This window comes from Microplitis mediator, chromosome 3, assembly GCF_029852145.1.
Source record: "Microplitis mediator isolate UGA2020A chromosome 3, iyMicMedi2.1, whole genome shotgun sequence".
In the NCBI taxonomy this organism is placed as follows: domain Eukaryota; kingdom Metazoa; phylum Arthropoda; class Insecta; order Hymenoptera; family Braconidae; genus Microplitis; species Microplitis mediator.
In genome coordinates, this window is record NC_079971.1 from 23207897 (window position 1) to 23228263 (window position 20367).

Below are 20367 nucleotides of genomic sequence, written 5' to 3' on the forward strand. Positions count from 1 at the left end.
GTCATTCATTTAAAAAAAAAATATATATATATATATATCTATCTATATATATATATTAATATCTGAGTGTAAAATAAGAACCAAGTTGGTGCGGTAAATGTGAGGGAATGACAATGTACTCGATTTTATGTCACGTGCGATTGCTCAAACAATGGCGGGAAAAAAAAAATTTATAAAAACGTGAAGGTTATTGTGATATGTAATAAGTTGTAATAATAATAATGGGCTTGAAAAATTTGGTTAGTCAATTGTGACGATCATGAGTCAGAAAAAATTTTTAAGCTGCCGCTGAAAGTCATTTTTTGCTGGAGTTAGAGGATACGTTTTTTTGAGCTGGATTTGAAATTTGGGTTTTGGTTATTGGGGATTTTTTTTTATTTGTCTGGGGTTAGGGTGTAGTTGAACGAGCAGGTTATTTTACGCGGATTTGAAGACCTGGTCTGGAGTTTGATACAAAAAATTGAGGGAATTTTGAGTGGGAAAAATAAACACTTTTTTTGAATTTCTATCGATTGAAAATTTTTTTGGTAAAAAAAATTACTATTCAGTTAATTTACTCTCGTAAGGGACTTGGTGTCGGACAAAAATTTTTGAATATAAATTTAAAATTTTTGATCAAATGAATTTTTTTTGCCTTTTGTAGACTAAAAATATTTTTATCAGAATTTTACTAAAAATTCTGAAATTTCGAAAAAGTGATTTTGAATTAAAAAAAAATTTGCGTACAAAAATTAATAATAAAAAAAATCAATAAATTCAAAATAAATTTACCCGAAACTTGTAATTTCTCATTCATTTCAAATTTTTTCATTAAAATTTTATTTCTAAACTTTCTATCATTGAAAAATACTTTCATCGTACATTTTTGCACGCGGAATTCATTGATCTACAAAATGCATCCATCGTTCGATGCAAAAAAAAATTTCTATCAACTGAAATCACCGGTACAAATAATTGGCGGGAAAATTAAAAATTCAAATTTAAAATTTTTGTAAAAACGGAAAATAAAAATTGTCAGATCAATTATAACTCAAAAATACCACAACAAAATCATTAATCAAATATATATATGTATATATATATATATATATACATATATATTTTCAATAATTTATATCGAATAAAAATAATAAATTTTTTTTTAACGACAAACATTCTTCAGTAGTGACTGTTATATTTAATGTAAAAAGCCACTCAAGTGGATCATGGAGCCAGTGAGAGAAGGAGAGAGCGCAAGAGTAAAAAAATAATAATAAAGATAGAGAGTTTAAAAAATAAAAAGAAAAAAAACTAGTATTGAGAGCAATGGAAGTCAGGGAGCCGTGACTGTTTTCTGTAGTCGTGTATAAAAATTTATATAAAGTATATATAGATAGCAGTTTGTCAGAGAGCCGCAGGATCCTTCTCTTTACTTCTCTTCTCTTCTCTTCTCATTTCTCGATCGAATTGAAAACGCACCGTCACACCCGGATGCCTGCTGCTGCTGTTGCTGCTGTTGCCTAACCATCAAGCTCGGAGCCACTGACTTTAAATCCTATAGTATGGACTTAGACTGTAAGCCAACAAATTCTAGGATAGATATTAGTAAGAGTACTTGTGGCAGCTACAACAGCTCCTATGAGAGTTTCAATGATGAAAAACTTGTAAGCCCAGACTCAAACTAACACCGTCGAAAAATAATTTTACGTTTGACTCGAGCGTTACTAAAAATATTAGAGGCCCCGACCAATTTGTACCACCCCCTTGTGATGGATAAAAAAATGACGCATCGATTTCTTTAGAATTTTTTTTTTTATTCATCTCGAGGCTGATTTGGATGTGAAGAAGCTGGAAATTAATTTGATGGTAAATTTATCATGAGGAATTGGAAATTTGTCAGATTTGAGGAGTTTTTATGTAACTGATTTTATTAGTTGGAAATTTGAGAAAAATACACGGTTGTATTTTTATAGATATTCTGTTTAATTGAGATTTAGTAGTAAATATTTTTTTTTAATTTAATGTTGTGTTTGAAATGTTAGATAATGCAAGTCAAGTATTTTGGAGTGTAAAAAATTGAAGCTTTTGAATTAACGATGTACGGATTTTTTTGTTGTCAATAAAAAAATTTAGTTTGAATTTTTTTGAAAAGACATGAAAGCATTTATTGTTAAATAACGCGTTGAATTTACGGTAAAAATATTTTTAATGACTAAAGTCGAGAAAAAAAATTTTAAATAAATTTTGTGAATTTAATAAAAATAATAATCATATTTATTTATTACTTATTTAAAGTAACTTATTTTTTTTTTCAATAAACCAGTGGCTGCATGTAACAGATTATTAACTCCGGTGTCAAATGATCTGCGATAAAAATATTTTCCACCGACAAAAAGTTTTAAATAAAATTCAAAAAAAATTTTCCCCAATTAAATTCTAAAATTCCTTTTAAATTTATTTCTTTCCAATTTTTATTTTTACCATCCCAGATTTTTAAATTACGCGCCATACAATTTAAATATTTTTGATAAATTAAAAAAAATTATTAACCAATAACTTTTAAACCCACGATTAAATTTATAATTTTTCAATTATTTTTATTAATTCCCTCAATTATTTTTTTACATCAATCTTTACATCCCAATCATCAAACGTCTAATAACTTTCCATGAAAGAAAAAAAAATAAATAAATTACCATCCCAGCAAAATAATTTCCAAAAAACCCACATAATAAAAAAAAAATTTTATCAAACATTTTCCATCTGCCGCTCGTAAAATTTAAAAACTACTCGTCAATATTTCCACCCTCTCAACGCCACTTTTTATATAAAACCACCAAAATTAAATTATCAAAAAAAATCTTCATTCACTTACTGACCCGACCTGCGACCCGCGACTCGCGACAAAAAACCAACCAACACATTCCCGCAAATTTAATCCTCAACCTGTTACAAACTCCTCAAAAAAATGTCATTGAACTTGAAAAATTCCAAAAAAATGACCCACAAAAAATTTTCAAAAAAAATAAAACCCTACCCCAAAAAAAACTCGAACCAACAAAAAGTTAACAGTACGCTAATTACTCCCCCCATTTTTCCACACCCCCACCACCAACACCATACTGCTCTATTTTACTCTCTTACTCTTTTAAATAATTTCTCCCTCCCCAGGACTTTTCCACTCTCTTCAGTCCCTCTTCCTCTTGTGAGCACCCGGCGAGTCTTTAAAAGCGTCGGAGCGAGACAGCAGCTATCAAGGGGAGTATACAAGACTCGGTAACGAGGAAAGAAATATATATCCATACTAATGGGTAAAAAGAGAGGGAAAAAAATGTGATGGTAATGGTAGGGATTGAACACGAAGGCCTGACGAGTACGACGACGTAGATGAACTTAAACGTCGTAGTGGGGAGGTATTAAAAAGAGACGAAAGATTACTACCATAGTAGTTAAGGCTGTAGTTGTGTGTTGTATATACATATATATATTTATATATATATGACTGAGTAAGAAAGGTAAAGAGTAAGGGGATATTGGGTATAGGGTAGGGAATATACACCACGCTCTCTCTACGCTCCCTCAACTACTGCCGCGGACTACTGAGTCTCCGACTCACGACTCAGCGCAAAACATTCAGTCGGCAAAAAGTTGCCAAGGGGTGAGCACTTACCCCGCTATTCTTATTTTATATACATATATATTCAACACATATATACACATTATATACAAACAAATATTAACGCGAGTGATTGAATAAAAAATTTTTTTGTGAAAAATTTTTTTTAGAAAAAAAATTATTTTTTTTTTTAAACATTCAGTGACTGTGTTGAGTGATGGACGTTAATTACAAGAGTAATGATAATTGTTTATTTTTTAATTATTGAAAAAATAAAAATGTGGATTTTAGCGGGAATTTGACCGCGAAATTTAAATTTTTGTGTTGGAGTAGCGGGAAAATTAACTGGTTTGAATTAAATTTTAATGAATTGTTGATTGGTTGAGTTTAATTGATTGATATATATATAAAATTTATGAAAGTGTGTTAGTTAAACGGCCTCAAGCTGGTTTACTCAAATTACGCGTACGGTACCAAAATGGAGGTACGCACGATGGATTATAGACCGGTAGTACCAACGGGTGTTGTTGCTCCTGGTTTGCAGGATTATCATGCGGCTATACCTGATTTGAGCCCGCCAAGGAGTCAGGGCTCCTCAACGGGCGGTGCGTCCTCGATTGGCGAATACGCGCCGCGTATGTACACGCCACCTACGCCGCCAACTCCACATGAAGATGAAAAGGTACCTTTTTTTTTTGAGTTTTCGGAGCTTTTATTCAATTTACGGATTCGGAATTGGGTTTACGCTAAAAGTTATGAGCACACTTTTTGTAGAGAATTTAACGCTTTACAAAATTGCATTCTTTCATTTTTTCGATATCTCGCTTAGTTTTCGAGATATTCGACATACAGTAAATTTAAAAAAAAATAAAAAATTTTTTGTCGAATAAAAAATTTAAACTTTGAATGCGATTTATGGCCTTGGTTTTAATTTTACAAAAAAAATTGTTAAGGTCATTTTTGTAGAGAATTTTGTACTCTACAAAAAAGTATCGATTGTTTTTTTCGATATTTTGCATCGTTATCGAGATACTTAATATTTAATGGAATCAAAACAAAATTTAAATTTTTCCGCCAAAAAAATTTGAACTTTAAATAAAACACATGACCTTGGATTTGAATTTTTGAAAAAGGAAGTCGATGTTATGGACAGGAAATTTTCTGCCCTACAAAAAAGTATTCTTTGTGTTTTTTTAAATTTTCGTTATTTAACGAGATATTAATGAAATATGAAGAAATTTGGTTGATAAATAAAATTGAGGGCCGAAAAATAATATCAGTAAGAAGATGGAAAAATGATTAAGTGCCTGCGAGTTGTAAAAGATGGTGGGATAGGTTTATAACGAGTAAAATATTGTTTCCACGTAACATAATAAGGTGGAAAAAAAAGATATATAAGTATAAGAAAGAGTCATGTGTCCGAGGGGTCAAGATTGCCCAACGCGATCAAGAAGACTTTCCTCCTCTACTCTCCTCTACACAGATGATGTCTTTCTATTCATGTCGTTTCATTCTTCCCGCGCAATTTTCCAGAAGTGGTCGACAAAGACCGTGTCACAATAAACCTTACGAATGAACTCCTCACAAAAAATAAAATAGACGGACTGGGAAAAAAAATAAAAAAATGATGAAAATAATCGACTAGGTCCTTGGTGTCCTTGTTGTCCTTGTTACTTTGTACGGTAGCGAAATAAATGATACAATCGACGCTTGTCAATACAAGAGAGAAATACTCATTTTTTTTTTTTTAACGCTTTCATCTTCTTCATCTTCGTCTACGTCTTGGTCTTGGTTTTATATTTTTTTTATACGAGCGCTGGTCTTTAGAACTTTAAGGATCTTTAAATTGTAGACGAATTACTCGAGGCGTGTGTATTGTATGATATTTACTTTTTTAAATTTTTTTTTCACGACTTGATTCTGTATGTCGAGAAAAAAAAATAAATTGAAACTTGACCTGTGAAAAAGTCTTCTTTGATGCGTCGCAAGTCGCGGGTCGCGGGTCGCAGGTCGTGGGTCAGTAAGAGAATGGAGATTTCTTTTGATAATTTAATTTTAGTGGTTTTATATAAAAAGTGGCGGCGAGAGGGTGGAAATATTGACGAGTAGTTTTTAAATTTTACGAGCGGCAGATGGAAAATGTTTGATAAAATTTTTTTTTTATTATGTGGGTTTTTTGGAAATTATTTTGCTGGGATGGTAATTTATTTATTTTTTTTTCTTTCATGGAAAGTTATTAGACGTTTGATGATTGGGATGTAAAGATTGATGTAAAAAAATAATTAAGGGAATTAATAAAAATAATTGAAAAATTATAAATTTAATCGTGGGTTTAAAAGTTATTGGTTAATAATTTTTTTTAGTTTATCAAAAATATTTAAATTGTATGACGCGTAATTTAAAAATCTGAGATGGTAAAAATAAAAATTGTTAAAAAATAAATTTAAAAGGAATTTTAGAATTTAATTGGGGAAAATTTTTTTTGAATTTTATTTAAAACTTTTTGTCGGTGGAAAATATTTTTATCGCAGATCATTTGACGCCGGAGTTAATAATCTGTTACATGCAGCCACTGGTTTATTGAAAAAAAAAATAAGTTACTTTAAATAAGTAATAAATAAATATGATTATTATTTTTATTAAATTCACAAAATTTATTTAAAATTTTTTTTATCGACTTTAGTCATTAAAAATATTTTTACCGTAAATTCAACGCGTTATTTAATAATCAATGCTTCCATGTCTTTTCAAAAAAATTCAAACTAAATTTTTTTGTTGACAACAAAAAAATCCGTACATCGTTAATTCAAAAGCTTCAATTTTTTACACTCCAAAATACTTGACTTGCATTATCTAATATTAATTACAAAAATTACTGAAATAAATTTAAAAAATAATCTAATTTTTTTTATCAATACTCTGCTCACTTTACGCGTCACCTATTCCACGCAACAATTAAAAAAAAAATTTTCACAATTATAAATTAATAAAAAAACTTCATTAAATTTCTCAACAAATAAATTTTCGTATCCCATAAAAAAATTTTCTTCATTAAATAAAAAAATCTTTAAAATATTCAATTTTATTTTTACTCCTGGCCATTAAAACCTCAGTTAATTATTGAAACAAAAGATAAATAATTTCTCAACTATCACAAATATTATATCTTAGTATATATAAATATATATACTCAACAATCACCTGATATTTATTGCAAAGCCGACTCTCTTTCAAGCTCAGTAACTCTCTTTATACTTAAAGATGTTAATTTTATGTTTATACTTTTTCTCAAACCATTTACGACTCATAATAACTGTAATAAACTTCCAATATTTATAATTTATAATTAAAATAAATGAAAATAAAAATCCAGAAAGAAAAAATACGAAATTGAGTTTTTTTTTCTGTAGTATTGAGAATCTTTTTCTTCGGCTAGCGGATAACGAAAAACGAGTTTGATCGAGTAAAACTGAGCAGGGGTGTTATCCCTTGTATTCAACGTTACATATATATAGATATATAGATATATATATATATGTAGAGAAAAAGTCCGATATTGTAGATGAGAGTGAGCCTTAGGGGAGGATTTTTTTAGCGGGACGCCCATTGCTTTACGTTTTTTACGTCCAAAACTTGCGTCTTTGTGTCCATATATATATAAATATATATGTATGTGTACCGCCAACACGGCCAATGCTTAGATTATCAAGTGAAGAACCATCTGCGCACACAATAGGGATAAATTCATCCAACGAATTCGTCCGCGACTTAAATATCATTGAATTTTGGGAATAATAATTGATATATTTTTATTATCATCAATATAATTATGAAATTAATTATGATAATTATCACTGATGGGTCTAATAATGATCGATTTTATAAAATATAATTTTTTAAATTTGGAGCCAGATTTTTTTTTGTAGAAAAATAAATTTTACTGCACAGAAAAAATAATTTTTTGGCTCAAAAAATTTTCACTCGACTTAAAAAAATTTTTACGTGGCCTGAGAAATTCTTTAAATTGTAAATTGGAATGAAAATTTTCTTGGGGTGAGAAGAAAATTTTTTTGAGCCAAGGAAAAATTTTTTGGGGCGAGAAATTTCTTATAGTCCTGAGAAAATTTACGATCATGGAATTAGAAAACAAGTAGCAATTTTTGTATTTTGTTTTCAATGACTTAATTTAAAAAAAAAAAAAATAAATAAAAATATGCACATGTAGAAAATTTAATAAACTATAGGTGCATTTTTTTTAAATATTTTTTTTTTTATAATTCATCGCTTCTAAATAAATCCAAAAATTATTAGACGCCGGTTAACTGTGATCCTGAAGTTAGCAGACAGTTAAAAGTTTTCGGATTTTGTTTTCAACGGCTTAATTTAAAAAAAAAAATAAATAAAAATATGCACATGTAGAAAATTTAATAAACTATAAGTGCATTTTTTTTAAATATTTTTTTTTTATAATATACTCCAAAAAAAAAAATTCCAAAAATTATTAGACGTCGGTTAACTTCGGGATCATGAAAATTTTTGTCTTCATTTCATAATGAAAAATTTTTCTTGCACCGAAATCATTTTTTTCTGTGTGAAGAATCAGTCAATTAATATATATGTATATATTTATTGTAGACTAGTATATAATTAGTGATGAATTATAAAAAGGATGTCGGTATTTTCTCAATGAAAATTACAGGATAGTGACTCTTGAGAAATTTTTGGAAATCAGAGATGAGAGACGTAGTTGTAAATTTGATGTGAAGGGCTTTCATGTTATATATATATATATAGATATATGTGTGTGATGCTGGTAGTGCTGCAGGTGTAAGCCAGAATAAGCGGAAAGGAAGATGATGTTGTATATATATGTATATATATTTATATAAAAAAAAGGGCTGAGAGGATGCAGTTGATGGTGATGAGGAGGACGAGGATGACGCTAACGATTTCTTAATGAAAGCCGTACGTAGCCGAGCGGCGGCGTTGGGTAGTCATGCTCACGTATATTTTTTTCTCTGTTTCAAACTTATTTTTTTTTAGGTGTAGTACTTTCTTTTTTTAGTTACTCCGCACATCAGATGCAACAGTAACTTTTTTAAAAAGCTCAACATTCGAGACTTGGGAAAATTTAACTTGAGATTTTTATTTAGCCCTTTTTTTTTTTAGAGAAACATGCTCGTCTTTTTAATTTTTTAATGAGCTTTTTTTTTTACACTAAAATATTTATATAATTTTTCGTTACATTTAATTAATAACAATTATTTTTTTAGTTTATTTCAACAAAATATTAAAATTATTTTACGTTAAATTACAGAAAATAAACTCAGCAATTTTCTTTGACGAATTTTTTTGAAAATTGATAAAAAAAAAAAAATAGAATTTTTAATTTAAATTTTAGTTAAATTACTCGAAAATTTTGGAATTCTTTTTTTTACTACTTAATTAAAAAAAAAAAAAAAGTAAAAATATGCACATGTAGAAAATTTTAAAAACTACAGGTGGAATTTTTTCAAATTTTTTTTTTTGTAAATCTATCGTTTTTAAATAAATTCAAAAATTATTAGACGTCGGCTAATTATGATCCTAAAATTGGCAGACAATTTAAAATTTTTGAATTTTTTTTTCTACTAATTGATAACAAAAAAAAAAAAAAACTAAAAATATGCGCATGTAGAAAATTTTAAAAACTACAGGTGGAATTTTTCCAAATTTTTTTTTTTTACAATTAACCGTCTAAAAGAAAATCCAAAAATTATTAGACGTCGGCTAACTAGTATAATTAATTTTACTCCAAAAAAAAGGTTCTTAAAAAAAAAGAAAAAAAATTGGCTCAAAAATTCATAATCTCCCAATAATTTAAACCCATTGAATTTCCATAAAAAAAAAAAATTAATAAATTCTCAGTAAAATAATTTTCTCGCCAATTTAAAACAATCAATGCACCGATAAAACCGTTGTACGATTATTAAAATAGCGGAAAAGACTACAATAATCTACTAAATCCATACTAATACAAAAATATATATACTCATATATATAGCAGTAGTAAAAAAAAATTTAAGTATTATTTGAAATTGCGTAATAATAAAATCGAGTGATCTGTCAGTGGAACGAATGGAACGAGTGCTCGTAAATTTTGAAATAACAGATAGAACCTATACAATAAATATCAACATATATATATTATATATACATATATATTTTAAAATAAAGATTTGATGCGTGTAAAAAAACAGGTTTCGGTTGGTCCTCTCGATCTCGTCATGATAATTACGATGACTATGATGATCTTTCTTTCCTGTTTAGTTGTTCATCATCATCATCATCATCACCGCCATTGATCTATTCTTATGTTTTAAATAAAATCAACTATACAACTAAACACCACACACAATACTAAAGGCTAAACTAGTTGGAAAGATTACCTGTACGGGCTAGGTACGATTTGGGTATATATATATATATATATATATATATATATTTACCAGACTTTGTTTAATCTGGCAGCTGGTAGGTGCCTGGGAATAAAAATCTACTTGATTCTTCTTTTCTCATCTCATCTCATCTTTTCTATCTCTTTTTCTATTCTTTTACACTCCATACCTCAATTATACGCTCTAGTGTCTTATTATTCCTACCGGGCGATTCTTTATTATGTTTTAACGAATATTTACTTGACAAATTTGTCTTTACTTTATTTAATTAAAAAATTATTATTAATGAAAATTATTTACGGCGGTTCTATAAGAAACTAATTTATTTTTTTAATGGGTAAAATAGCTTAAGGATCATTTTACAAAAGATTTGGTTGTGTAATAGTATATTGTGTGACAAGGGATGGAAAAAACTATTTGAGAGCAGGGTGAAGTTGGCACATCGCCCGCAGTCTGAAATCGTCTTTCATCCTGAGTTACACAGAATATTTATCACGATTACCTGCATTGGAACTTAAAGTTTCAGTCTCAGCAGCCAGGAAGAAACAAGTTAATTTTCGACCAATGGTGTCATCAACTATTAAATTGTCAGTTGGAATTTATAATTAAGCAGAAACTATAAATACTATTTATTATTTACACTAATTTTTATAAAACTTGATCACAGTCAGAACTGTCATTTACGTAAATAAAATTAATCCTCTGAAATGACTATTAAATAAATGACAAGTATCAGAGTTTAAATTGCGAAAGCCTTCAGTCAGAGGGCAGAAAAATAATTGTTTCTTCCCAAGGGACAAAACAAGTTTGTTTCTGCCCGCTGACTGAACGCATTCACAATTTACGCGGTTGCTAATTTTCATTCGCGGCATTGGACTGAAATTCGCTTCTTTCGACTGACTGTAGAGACACTGAAACTTTAAGTTTCGATGCTGGTATCATGAAATAGTATATTGTGTGACAAGGGATGAAACAAGACGATTTCAGACTAGGGTGAAGTTGGCTTCCCGTGTCGCAGGCGAGGGCTGACATCACCCGCAGTCTGAAATCGTGTTTTATCCTGAGTCACATACCATATTTTTCATGATTATCTGCATCGGAACTTAAAGTTTCAGTGTCAGCAGCCAGTAAGAAACAAGTTAATTTCAAGCCGATGATGCGGAGAACTGTTAGAGTATGAGAAATCTGTGATTTACAGTCACTTATTAAATAGCAAATAAGAAAAAAATATTATTTTCACTAATTTTTTATTAATTTTATTTGGTTAATTAAAACTGTCACTTAAAAAATGAAATGAGTAAACTGAAATAACAAGCAAACAAATGAGAGAAATAAGGCTGCAAATGGACATTAAATACAACTAACACCGGGCAGAAACAATTGTGTTTCTTCCCATGGGAAGAAACGCGCATCTTCCTGCCCGCTGTATGAAGGTATTCGTGAATTCCGAATTCGCTAGGTCGTTCGCAGCATCGGCTTGAAATTCGCTTCTTTCGACTGGCTGTAGAGACACTGAAACTTTAAGTTTCGATGCTGGTATCATGAAAAAGTATTTTTGGAATTTGAAAAAAAATTGAGTGATCAGAATTTATTAATTTTTCTATGGGTATACCGTAAAAAATCTGGAGTGAATTCGGATTTTCTTTGAATCGGAGTAAAATTCACGACGATTTCAAAAATCGCATATTTCATAATTGGTTCAAAATTTATTTTTTATTTTTTTTTAAATTTGTATTCATAAAAAAAAAATTACCAATGGGTCATTTTACCCCGAGTTCAAGATCTATAAAATCCACCAGTTCAAAAAAAAAATTTAATTTTTTTGAAAATGAAATTAAAAATTTTTTTTTGACTTGATCATTTTACCCAGAACTTAATGATCTACTCAAAAATTTATTTATTTAAATTTCAACAAAATTAAAATATAAAAAATTTTTTTCCCAAAAGTTAATTTCTTACGTAACAAAATAACCAGCAACTTAATGACAGCCAATTACTCAAAACCCAAATAAATAAATCAATACCTCAATCAACAAAATTAAAGTTTATGCCCGCGAAAAATAGTTTTTTAGTTATAATTTAAAATTTATTATCAGCAATTATTTATAAAAAATTTTTCTCTTCAAGATAAAGATAAAGATAAAAATAAAAATAAAATAAAAGGGAAATATATTACGTGTACAAGAGATCTTTCGGCCTTGCCTCGAGACGTCCTCCACCCGATGGGTTGCGCCACGTAACGAGACCGCAAAAGAGAGAGGAAAAAGGCGGTATATATTTGTTGTTTAGAAATATGTGTAGCATGACTGAATCACGTACCAACTAGGTGTCTGACTGATCAATATATAAATAAATTATTTATTATTATATAACGATCAACACAAATAACCCCAATATTTTAAAAAAACCAAACTCCCGCGAAAATTCAAATTTTCCTGTTTTGGAGTCAGGGTGCCGGGTATCGAATGTCAATTAAATATTCTATTTTTAAAGTTAAAATGAATAATTACTCTGTTGTATAAAAAAGAGTTTTCTTTTAATAAAAAATAAAAATAAAGTTGAGTGACATTAGCGAGGGTCGGAAAGACTTTTCAAGTTTTCCAGCAAACAATCCGATGACGGATGAGAGTAGATTTTGAGAACAAGATGAAGAAAAAGAAGATGAAGAAGAACATACGGGTCTAGTGTGACTATAGAACAGTCTACTATATATTTTATTATTATTATTATCATTATTGCTGTGCTCTTTCGTATATTTGTAAGTCACGTGTTTGACCAAAAAAAAAAAAAATAGTTAAATAAAAAGAGGATATATATATATATATATATATATATATATATATATATATATGTATATATATAAATAAGTGGCTTTTTGAATGCCAACGTAGGTTTAGGCTTAGATCCCTTCGCCTCCCAAGAGCCAGAGAATCTTTTCAATGAGAAACCCCACGTTCGATCTCTACACGTAATCTGTGATTCTTAGACGTAAACTCTTACTATATATATATATATATATATATATATATATATGTGTATATGTGTGTTGAATATAAGATCTATAAGCATAAGATCCGCCAATTTATCGGTTCAAAGTAGTCCCTTTTCAATCATCAATCCCCGAAGGGAATTTAATCCACTTTGACGCATTTTCCAAACTTACTTTTTTAGTTTTGTTGTAAATAAAAAAATATATATTTTTTGTTCACTACCAAAATGAATAAACTTCCTGACTTATAAATTATATAGATTTTTGTTAGTATCAATTATAGTAAATTTGAAAACGCTTATAAATCCTTGGGGATTAATTTTAGGGAAAATATGTACAGGACTTTTTTTTAGAGAATTTAACGCTGTACAAAAAAGTATTCTTACGTTTTTTTGATATTTTTATTAATTTCCGAGATATTTTTAAAAAATATTTAATAATGAAATTCAATATTTTTTTGAACTGCTATGTTTCAAAATATTTAAAAGTCCTCAAGAATTGATTTTATTAAAAATTTTAATAAGACATTTTTTGTAGGAAATTTCATGCTGTACAAAAAAGTATTCATTCATTTTTTCGATATTTTGATTATTTTCCAAGTTATTTTATAAAAATTTCTAATAATGAAATTTAATATTTTTGAACTTTGCTATTTTTCAAAATTTTTTTCATCCTCAAGGATTTATTTTATCAAAAATTTCAATAAGACATTTTTTGTAGGAAATTTCATGCTGTACAAAAAAGTATTCATTCATTTTTTCGATATTTTGATTATTTTCCAAGTTATTTTATAAAAATTTCTAATAATGAAATTTAATATTTTTCAAAATTTTTTTCATCCTCAAGGATTGATTTTAACAAAAATATCAATAAGCTATTTTTTGTAGGAAATTTAACGGTAAACAAAAAATTTCCTTGTAGCTGTTTTGATATTTCCTCAAGTTTGAAAGTTATGACACAAAATAAAAATAAAAAAAAGTTAGCATCCACTAAAACAAAATTTTGTTGTTGCATTTTATATTAAAAAACCCGCTTTGTTAATCCAGAGTCTGCTTCATTAAGGCTATTATCAAAATAATAATTTTATTGTTTCACCTTAAGATGTCCGTCGAAAATTAACGACTCAAATAACAAAAAAACGACTAAATAATAATTTAAACTTTAAAACAAGGTAGACAGGTATACATTATAATAATCTAAAATTGACTATGACTTGACTTAAAAACGTGTTCGTCTTGCCCGTCAACTTATTTAAACTTTTTTTGAAATAATATTATCTTTTTAAGTCTCGATGATATTTTGTACTGCTGCTGCTGTTGTTACTGCTGATGATGATGAGATTGTTCTTAATCATCATCAGCAGCTAGTGTACGTCATTAAGGTCGTACCGGACGAAATATTTAAATTTAATTTACGAGGGCCTCAGGCCTTCTGTAAATCATTAAATAGTCCATACTAATTATTATTATTACTATTATTAATACTTAAAATAATAATTACCAGTAAATTTGAATCACGAAAAATATTCAAGACATTTAACAACAAAAAAAAATTTATGATTCTCAATCAAATTTTTTTTTTTAATCTCTTGATTAATAAAACAATCTGGCTAATTTTTGTAACCTTTTCATTCAACAAAGGACATAATAATAATAATAATAATAATAATAGTAAATTTTAATGAAATTTAAGACTGAGTTTCTTGATGCCGGAAGATTATTTTAAAATTTTTAGCCTTTACTCATTTCTATTCTTTCATGTTTATATTTATATATATGTATATATATATATATATATATATATATATATATATATATATATATATATATATATATATATAACTATAAAGTGTAATACAAATACTTGTAAAGATTGTGAAAAAAGAGACGGGATTATGTGGGCTGAAGAATGTGTACGAACTTGACACTCGCAAGGACACATTTCGAAATTATGTATACACCAAGGAATTAAATTCATCATATATATTTATAATTTGTATATAGATAAATAAATATTAAAGGACAATTTTTTTTTTTTTTCAATAATTATTGTTTTGAAAACATTTAAATTGACGATAACTTTTAAACTATGGGAATTAACGAAAAAAGTAAAGAATACTTTTTTGTAGAGTATAAAATTTGCTGTAAAAAAGGTCTGATTAACTTTTCTAGTAAAATTAATCCTTAAAGAGTTAAACGATTTTAAAGAATAATAATGATCAAAAATAATTAAATTTTGATCAAAGTTATTTTTTAAAAATATTTTTAAAACTAGTAAAGATATCGAAAAATATAAAGAATACTTTTTTGTAGAGAATAAAATTTGCCGTAGAAAAGGTCTGATTAACTTTTTGAGTAAAATTAATCCTTAAAGAGTTAAACGATTTTAAAGAATAATAATGATCAAAAATAATTAAATTTTGATCAAAGTTATTTTTTAAACATATTTTTGAAACTAGTAAAGATATCGAAAAATACAAAGAATACTTTTTTGTAGAGAATAAAATTTGCCGTAGAAAAGGTCTGATTAACTTTTTTAGTAAAATTAATCCTTAAAGAGTTAAACGATTTTAAAGAATAATAATGATCAAAAATAATTAAATTTTGATCAAAGTCATTTTTTAAAAATATTTTTGAAACTAGTAAAGATATCGAAAAATATAAAGAATACTTTTTTGAAGAGAATAAAATTTGCCGTAGAAAAGGTCTGATTGATATTTTTAATAAAATGAATCCTTGAGGCCTTACAAGTCAAAAAGAATATTATTAAAATGACTTGTAATTTTTATTGATATTTAATTACGATAGTATTGTTGATAAATAATAATAATAATAATTATGAACAAGTATGAAGATGATTGTCGATTGCATAAGTTTAATAATAAATAAAATGAATGTTTAAAATTATTGGAGGGTCAATTGTATCGAATCGGCGGATCATCGATGAGTGACTGAGATAAATCGGTTGTTTGATGTACAAAAGACAACGATATTTAAGTTATGTAGATTATAGAGTGACAGTAGAGTTACAAAATCTATGTAGTAGCTCAGATTGAATAATAATAATTATAATAGTATCACAAAAAAAAAAAAAAAAAATAAATAAAGTCAGAGTAAGCAAAAGCCAGTCAGTTATGGCTCGAGGCTAAAAGTATGATAGACAAGGTCAGCTTGTCGTGTAACACTCGGCTGGTCTTACTCACCTGTCTACACTCGTTTCTAGTTATTAATAATCCCAACAATTTATACTAATTCTACAGAAATCCCTTTCAATTCTTAACAAATCTATTTATCACTAATCCAAATTTTTAATTTTATTTTCACCCAACACTGCACTACTACAGTCATTTAATTTATTTATTCCTCAATAAGACATTGTGTCATTAATATACCAAAAAAAAATTTTCACATTTTCAAGCAAAGAAAAAAAAATGATTTTAGCAAAAAGAAAATTTTTCACAGATTTTGGGCGGTCAACATTTTTTTATTTTTTAAATAATTAATAACTCATGAACTAATTGAGCTAGAGAGTTGATCATGGATCAATTTTTTGCGAAATTTTATGCTCTACAAATTTCATCTGATTACATTTTTCCATATTTTCAACCGTTCCAAAGATATTTGTAAAAATAGTTTAAAAAATCATAGCAAAATTTCTTGGCAAAAGTTTTAATCGAATTTAAAAAAATTTAACCCGGAAACAAATAGACCCAGAGATTCGATCACGACTTTATCTTCCGTAGAATTCAATGCTCTACAAATTAGATGTCATTGAATTTTTTCATATCTCCCACCGTTTCCGCGTAAACGAACAAAACATAAATAGAAACCTATAATAACGATGATATTTTTTATGTTACAGATATTCGGCAGCAAAGCAGACCTCCAACTACACACGCAAATCCACATGAGAGAAGCTAAACCCTACAAGTGTACCCAATGCTCAAAAGCATTCGCTAATTCGTCATATTTATCACAACACACACGTATACATTTAGGAATAAAACCGTATCGTTGTGAAATATGCCAACGTAAATTTACCCAATTGAGTCATTTGCAACAGCATATACGAACTCATACTGGTGATAAACCGTATAAATGCCGTCATCCAGGTTGTACTAAAGCATTTAGTCAGCTAAGTAATCTACAGAGTCATTCCCGTTGTCATCAAACCGATAAACCGTACAAGTGCAATTCCTGCTACAAGTGTTTCTCCGACGAGCCGAGTCTTCTTGAGCATATACCAAAGCACAAGGAATCAAAGCATCTTAAAACTCATATTTGTCAATATTGCGGTAAAAGTTATACCCAGGAAACGTATTTAGCAAAACATATGCAAAAACACGCCGAAAGAACGGACAAAAGACCGCCAATAATCGGTACAGGTTTAAGGCCATCAATTCATGCCGCAATGGCGGCCGCAGCACAGCATCATCAAGATGCAGCAGCGCATCATTACTGGCCAAAAGTAAGCCCTGATTCGGTAATAAGTGAATTACATGATCGTTTACCTCACCATCATCATCATACGGACTATCATCAGAATCCAAACGGACCGACTGATATGTTACTACAACATGGCGGCGGCGGAACGGGAAATGGCGGCGGTGGAACTGGGGCAGGCGGGCATAGAGACATTGAAAATGACTCGAGGCAACAGACACCTCAACCACCGGGTGTCGGTGGTGGTGGGGGTGCTAATCATCACCCTAACAGTAGTAGTGCATTTACACCGATATCGTCTATTTCTATTAATTCTATTTCGTCAATGCAACATCCCCTTAATCCACTTAATCATTTACATTATCCTGGAAGCCATCATCCGGCTTCACGACCGTACTTATATGATGCTTTTAATACACAAAAAGCTTCACCAACTTCGTCGGCGGTAACTCCTGGTACTAATAATAATCAGAATACGACGTCTTTTCCTAATCAGCTCATCAGCTTGCATCAGATAAGGAATTACGCGCATCAACCTAATTTAGGTAATTTGGGAAATTTGGGCAATCTTAGTAATCTCAGTAATTTGGGTAATATTAGTGCGTCTATGGAGGGACATTCTTTACTTGGACTTAAAGATAAACAATAATTTATTTTATTGTTTATATATATATTTTTTAATTGTTATTATTGTTATTTATTTATAACTACCGTCTTATCTTTTTTTATGAATATCTCCAAAAATATGAGGTATATCAAAAAAAGTACAGAATACTTTTTTGTAGAGCATTTAATTCTCCATCAAAAAGTACTGATTAAAAATTTTCATAAAATGAATATTTAAAAAGTTACAGTAATTACAAGTATTGGAGTCAAGAGTTGTTTAAAAAAATGAAGTTTTTTTTGTTATCACAAATTATCTCAAAAAATAATGAAAATATCGATAAAATTAATCAATACTTTTTTGTAGAACGTTAAATTCTCTAAAAAAAAGTACTGATTAAAAATTTTCAAAAAATGAATATTTAAAAAGTTACAGTAATTACAAGTATTGGAGTCAAGAGTTGTTTAAAAAAATGAAGTTTTTTTTGTTATCACTGATTATCTGAAAAAATAATAAAAATATCGATAAAACCAATCAATACTTTTTTGTAGAGCGTAAAAATCTCTATAAAAAAGGTCTGCATGACATTTTACCTAAAGTCGATTCTCGAGGTTCAGGGATCGATTCCCCAGAAATTTCGGTAGTCGACTAAAGAATAATTTTTTTAAAATTTAAAGCGCGGGATTAAATTCAAATATCAAGAGAACTGACAAGAATGGAATATTAAAAATAACAACAATAATAATGATTAAAAAAAAAAAAATTAAGACAGATGACATAAAATGAGCGTACACTCATGAGGGCACAAATCGCGAAGTTTTTTTGTAAAAAAAAAAATAGCGAAGAGAGACAAAGAGATAGAGATAGTAAATAATAATGAAAGATAGAAATAAATATTTGGTGTAGGTAGAGTAGGTTGACGGTGCCACGAAATATAAAAGTAAAAAAAAATGTGAATGAAGTAATTAAAGTTTAACACAATTTAAATAAATAAATAAAAAAATAATTGTAATGTGTTGACTGCATATGAGTGGTATGGAAAACCTCTTGTACATAATTATTATATAAATATAAATATATATAAATAAATATATATATATAAATATATATTAAAAAAAAAATATGAGAAAATTAAATAAATAAAATGATATATTAATTATTATTATAATTATTGATTATATTAATATTTTGTAGGTGTGTAAGGTGAATTTAAAAATTTAAATAGACTTAATAATAATAATAATTATTATTAAAATTATTAATTATGAAAATTTAATTAAATTAATTCATATAAATAATAATTTTTAAATAAATAATTCTATGTACCTTCGAGGGAAAGAGATTTGGATAACTGACGCTGTCCAATTTCACACAAATTTTTTTTTACTTTTACTTTTAACTTTTTTTTTTTTAGAAAAAACAAATGTATGAACAAAATATATTTTTAATATTCTGTTGAAAATTTAATAATTTTTTATAATTTAATAATAAAAATAAATTAATTTGAGGTAAATTTTATAATTATTTGTATTGTCGTACAAAAATTTTTTTTTTAATAAAAATTAAAAATTCTTGTGTGAATGAGACAAATTTTTAATTATTAAAAAATAGTATAAATAATTAATAAAAAAAAAAAAAAATGCACATTTAAAAAATTTGAAAATAAATAAGTCCATTTTTTTCAAATATTTTTTTTTTAATTATTTACTGTATTTATTTATAATTAAAAATTTGTCTGATGTCTGCTACATTCGCACTCATAAACTCTTTAGTAAAAATTAATTTTTAATTTTTTTTTCAAAAATTTCATGTATAAAATTTTTTTATTTACAGAATAAGAAAAAAAAATTTTTTTTTTTTTTAATCTGATACTCAAAAAAAATTCTGAAATAAATTAAAAATAAATTTCAAATTTACCTTGAATTTAAAAAAAAATCATGACAAAAAAAAATGACAATTAATAATTAAATTAAAAGCACGACGAACAAAAAAATGCATTTTTTTAAATTTACTAAAAAAAAAATAAAATAAATAAAAGAATCGAACATTGTAGATAATTTTCTTGTTACGGCGTGAGTTTACTTGTACTATTTCTCACTTAATTATTATCAATTAATTAATAAATAATAATAGAAATTTTTTTTTACTTCATATATTTTAAAGACTAAAATGCCAAATTTGTATCTGTAATATATAAAATAAAATTAATCAATTGCCAATTAATTTTAAAAATAAAAAAAACCAACAATAGAAAAATAAAATAATTTAAAAAAAAATAAATGAGAAATTGTACGGAGATT

General features: G+C 27.7%; 1 protein-coding gene and 1 long non-coding RNA gene across 5 annotated transcripts in view; one reads left to right on the forward strand and one right to left on the reverse strand.

Moving 5' to 3' along the window:
* LOC130664824 (uncharacterized) overlaps positions 1-16305 on the reverse strand; it is a 77775-nt gene extending 61470 nt beyond the window's left edge. Inside the window, exon 1 of the long non-coding RNA XR_008989472.1 lies at positions 16224-16305. This is a non-coding gene — a long non-coding RNA (uncharacterized LOC130664824). The remainder of the gene's footprint in view (positions 1-16223) is intronic.
* LOC130664823 (zinc finger protein rotund-like) overlaps positions 1-19716 on the forward strand; it is a 129485-nt gene extending 109769 nt beyond the window's left edge. For 3 of the 4 annotated variants that reach the window (XM_057464934.1, XM_057464935.1, XM_057464937.1), the window contains exon 6: positions 16883-19715. In XM_057464934.1, the coding sequence (XP_057320917.1) occupies positions 16883-18112 (1230 nt within the window). In that variant the 3' untranslated portion in view covers positions 18113-19715. Of the gene's footprint in view, positions 1-16882 lie in introns of all 4 variants that reach the window. The other variant, XM_057464933.1, reaches the window with a different exon arrangement.
* The last annotated feature ends 651 nt before the right edge of the window (positions 19717-20367 follow it).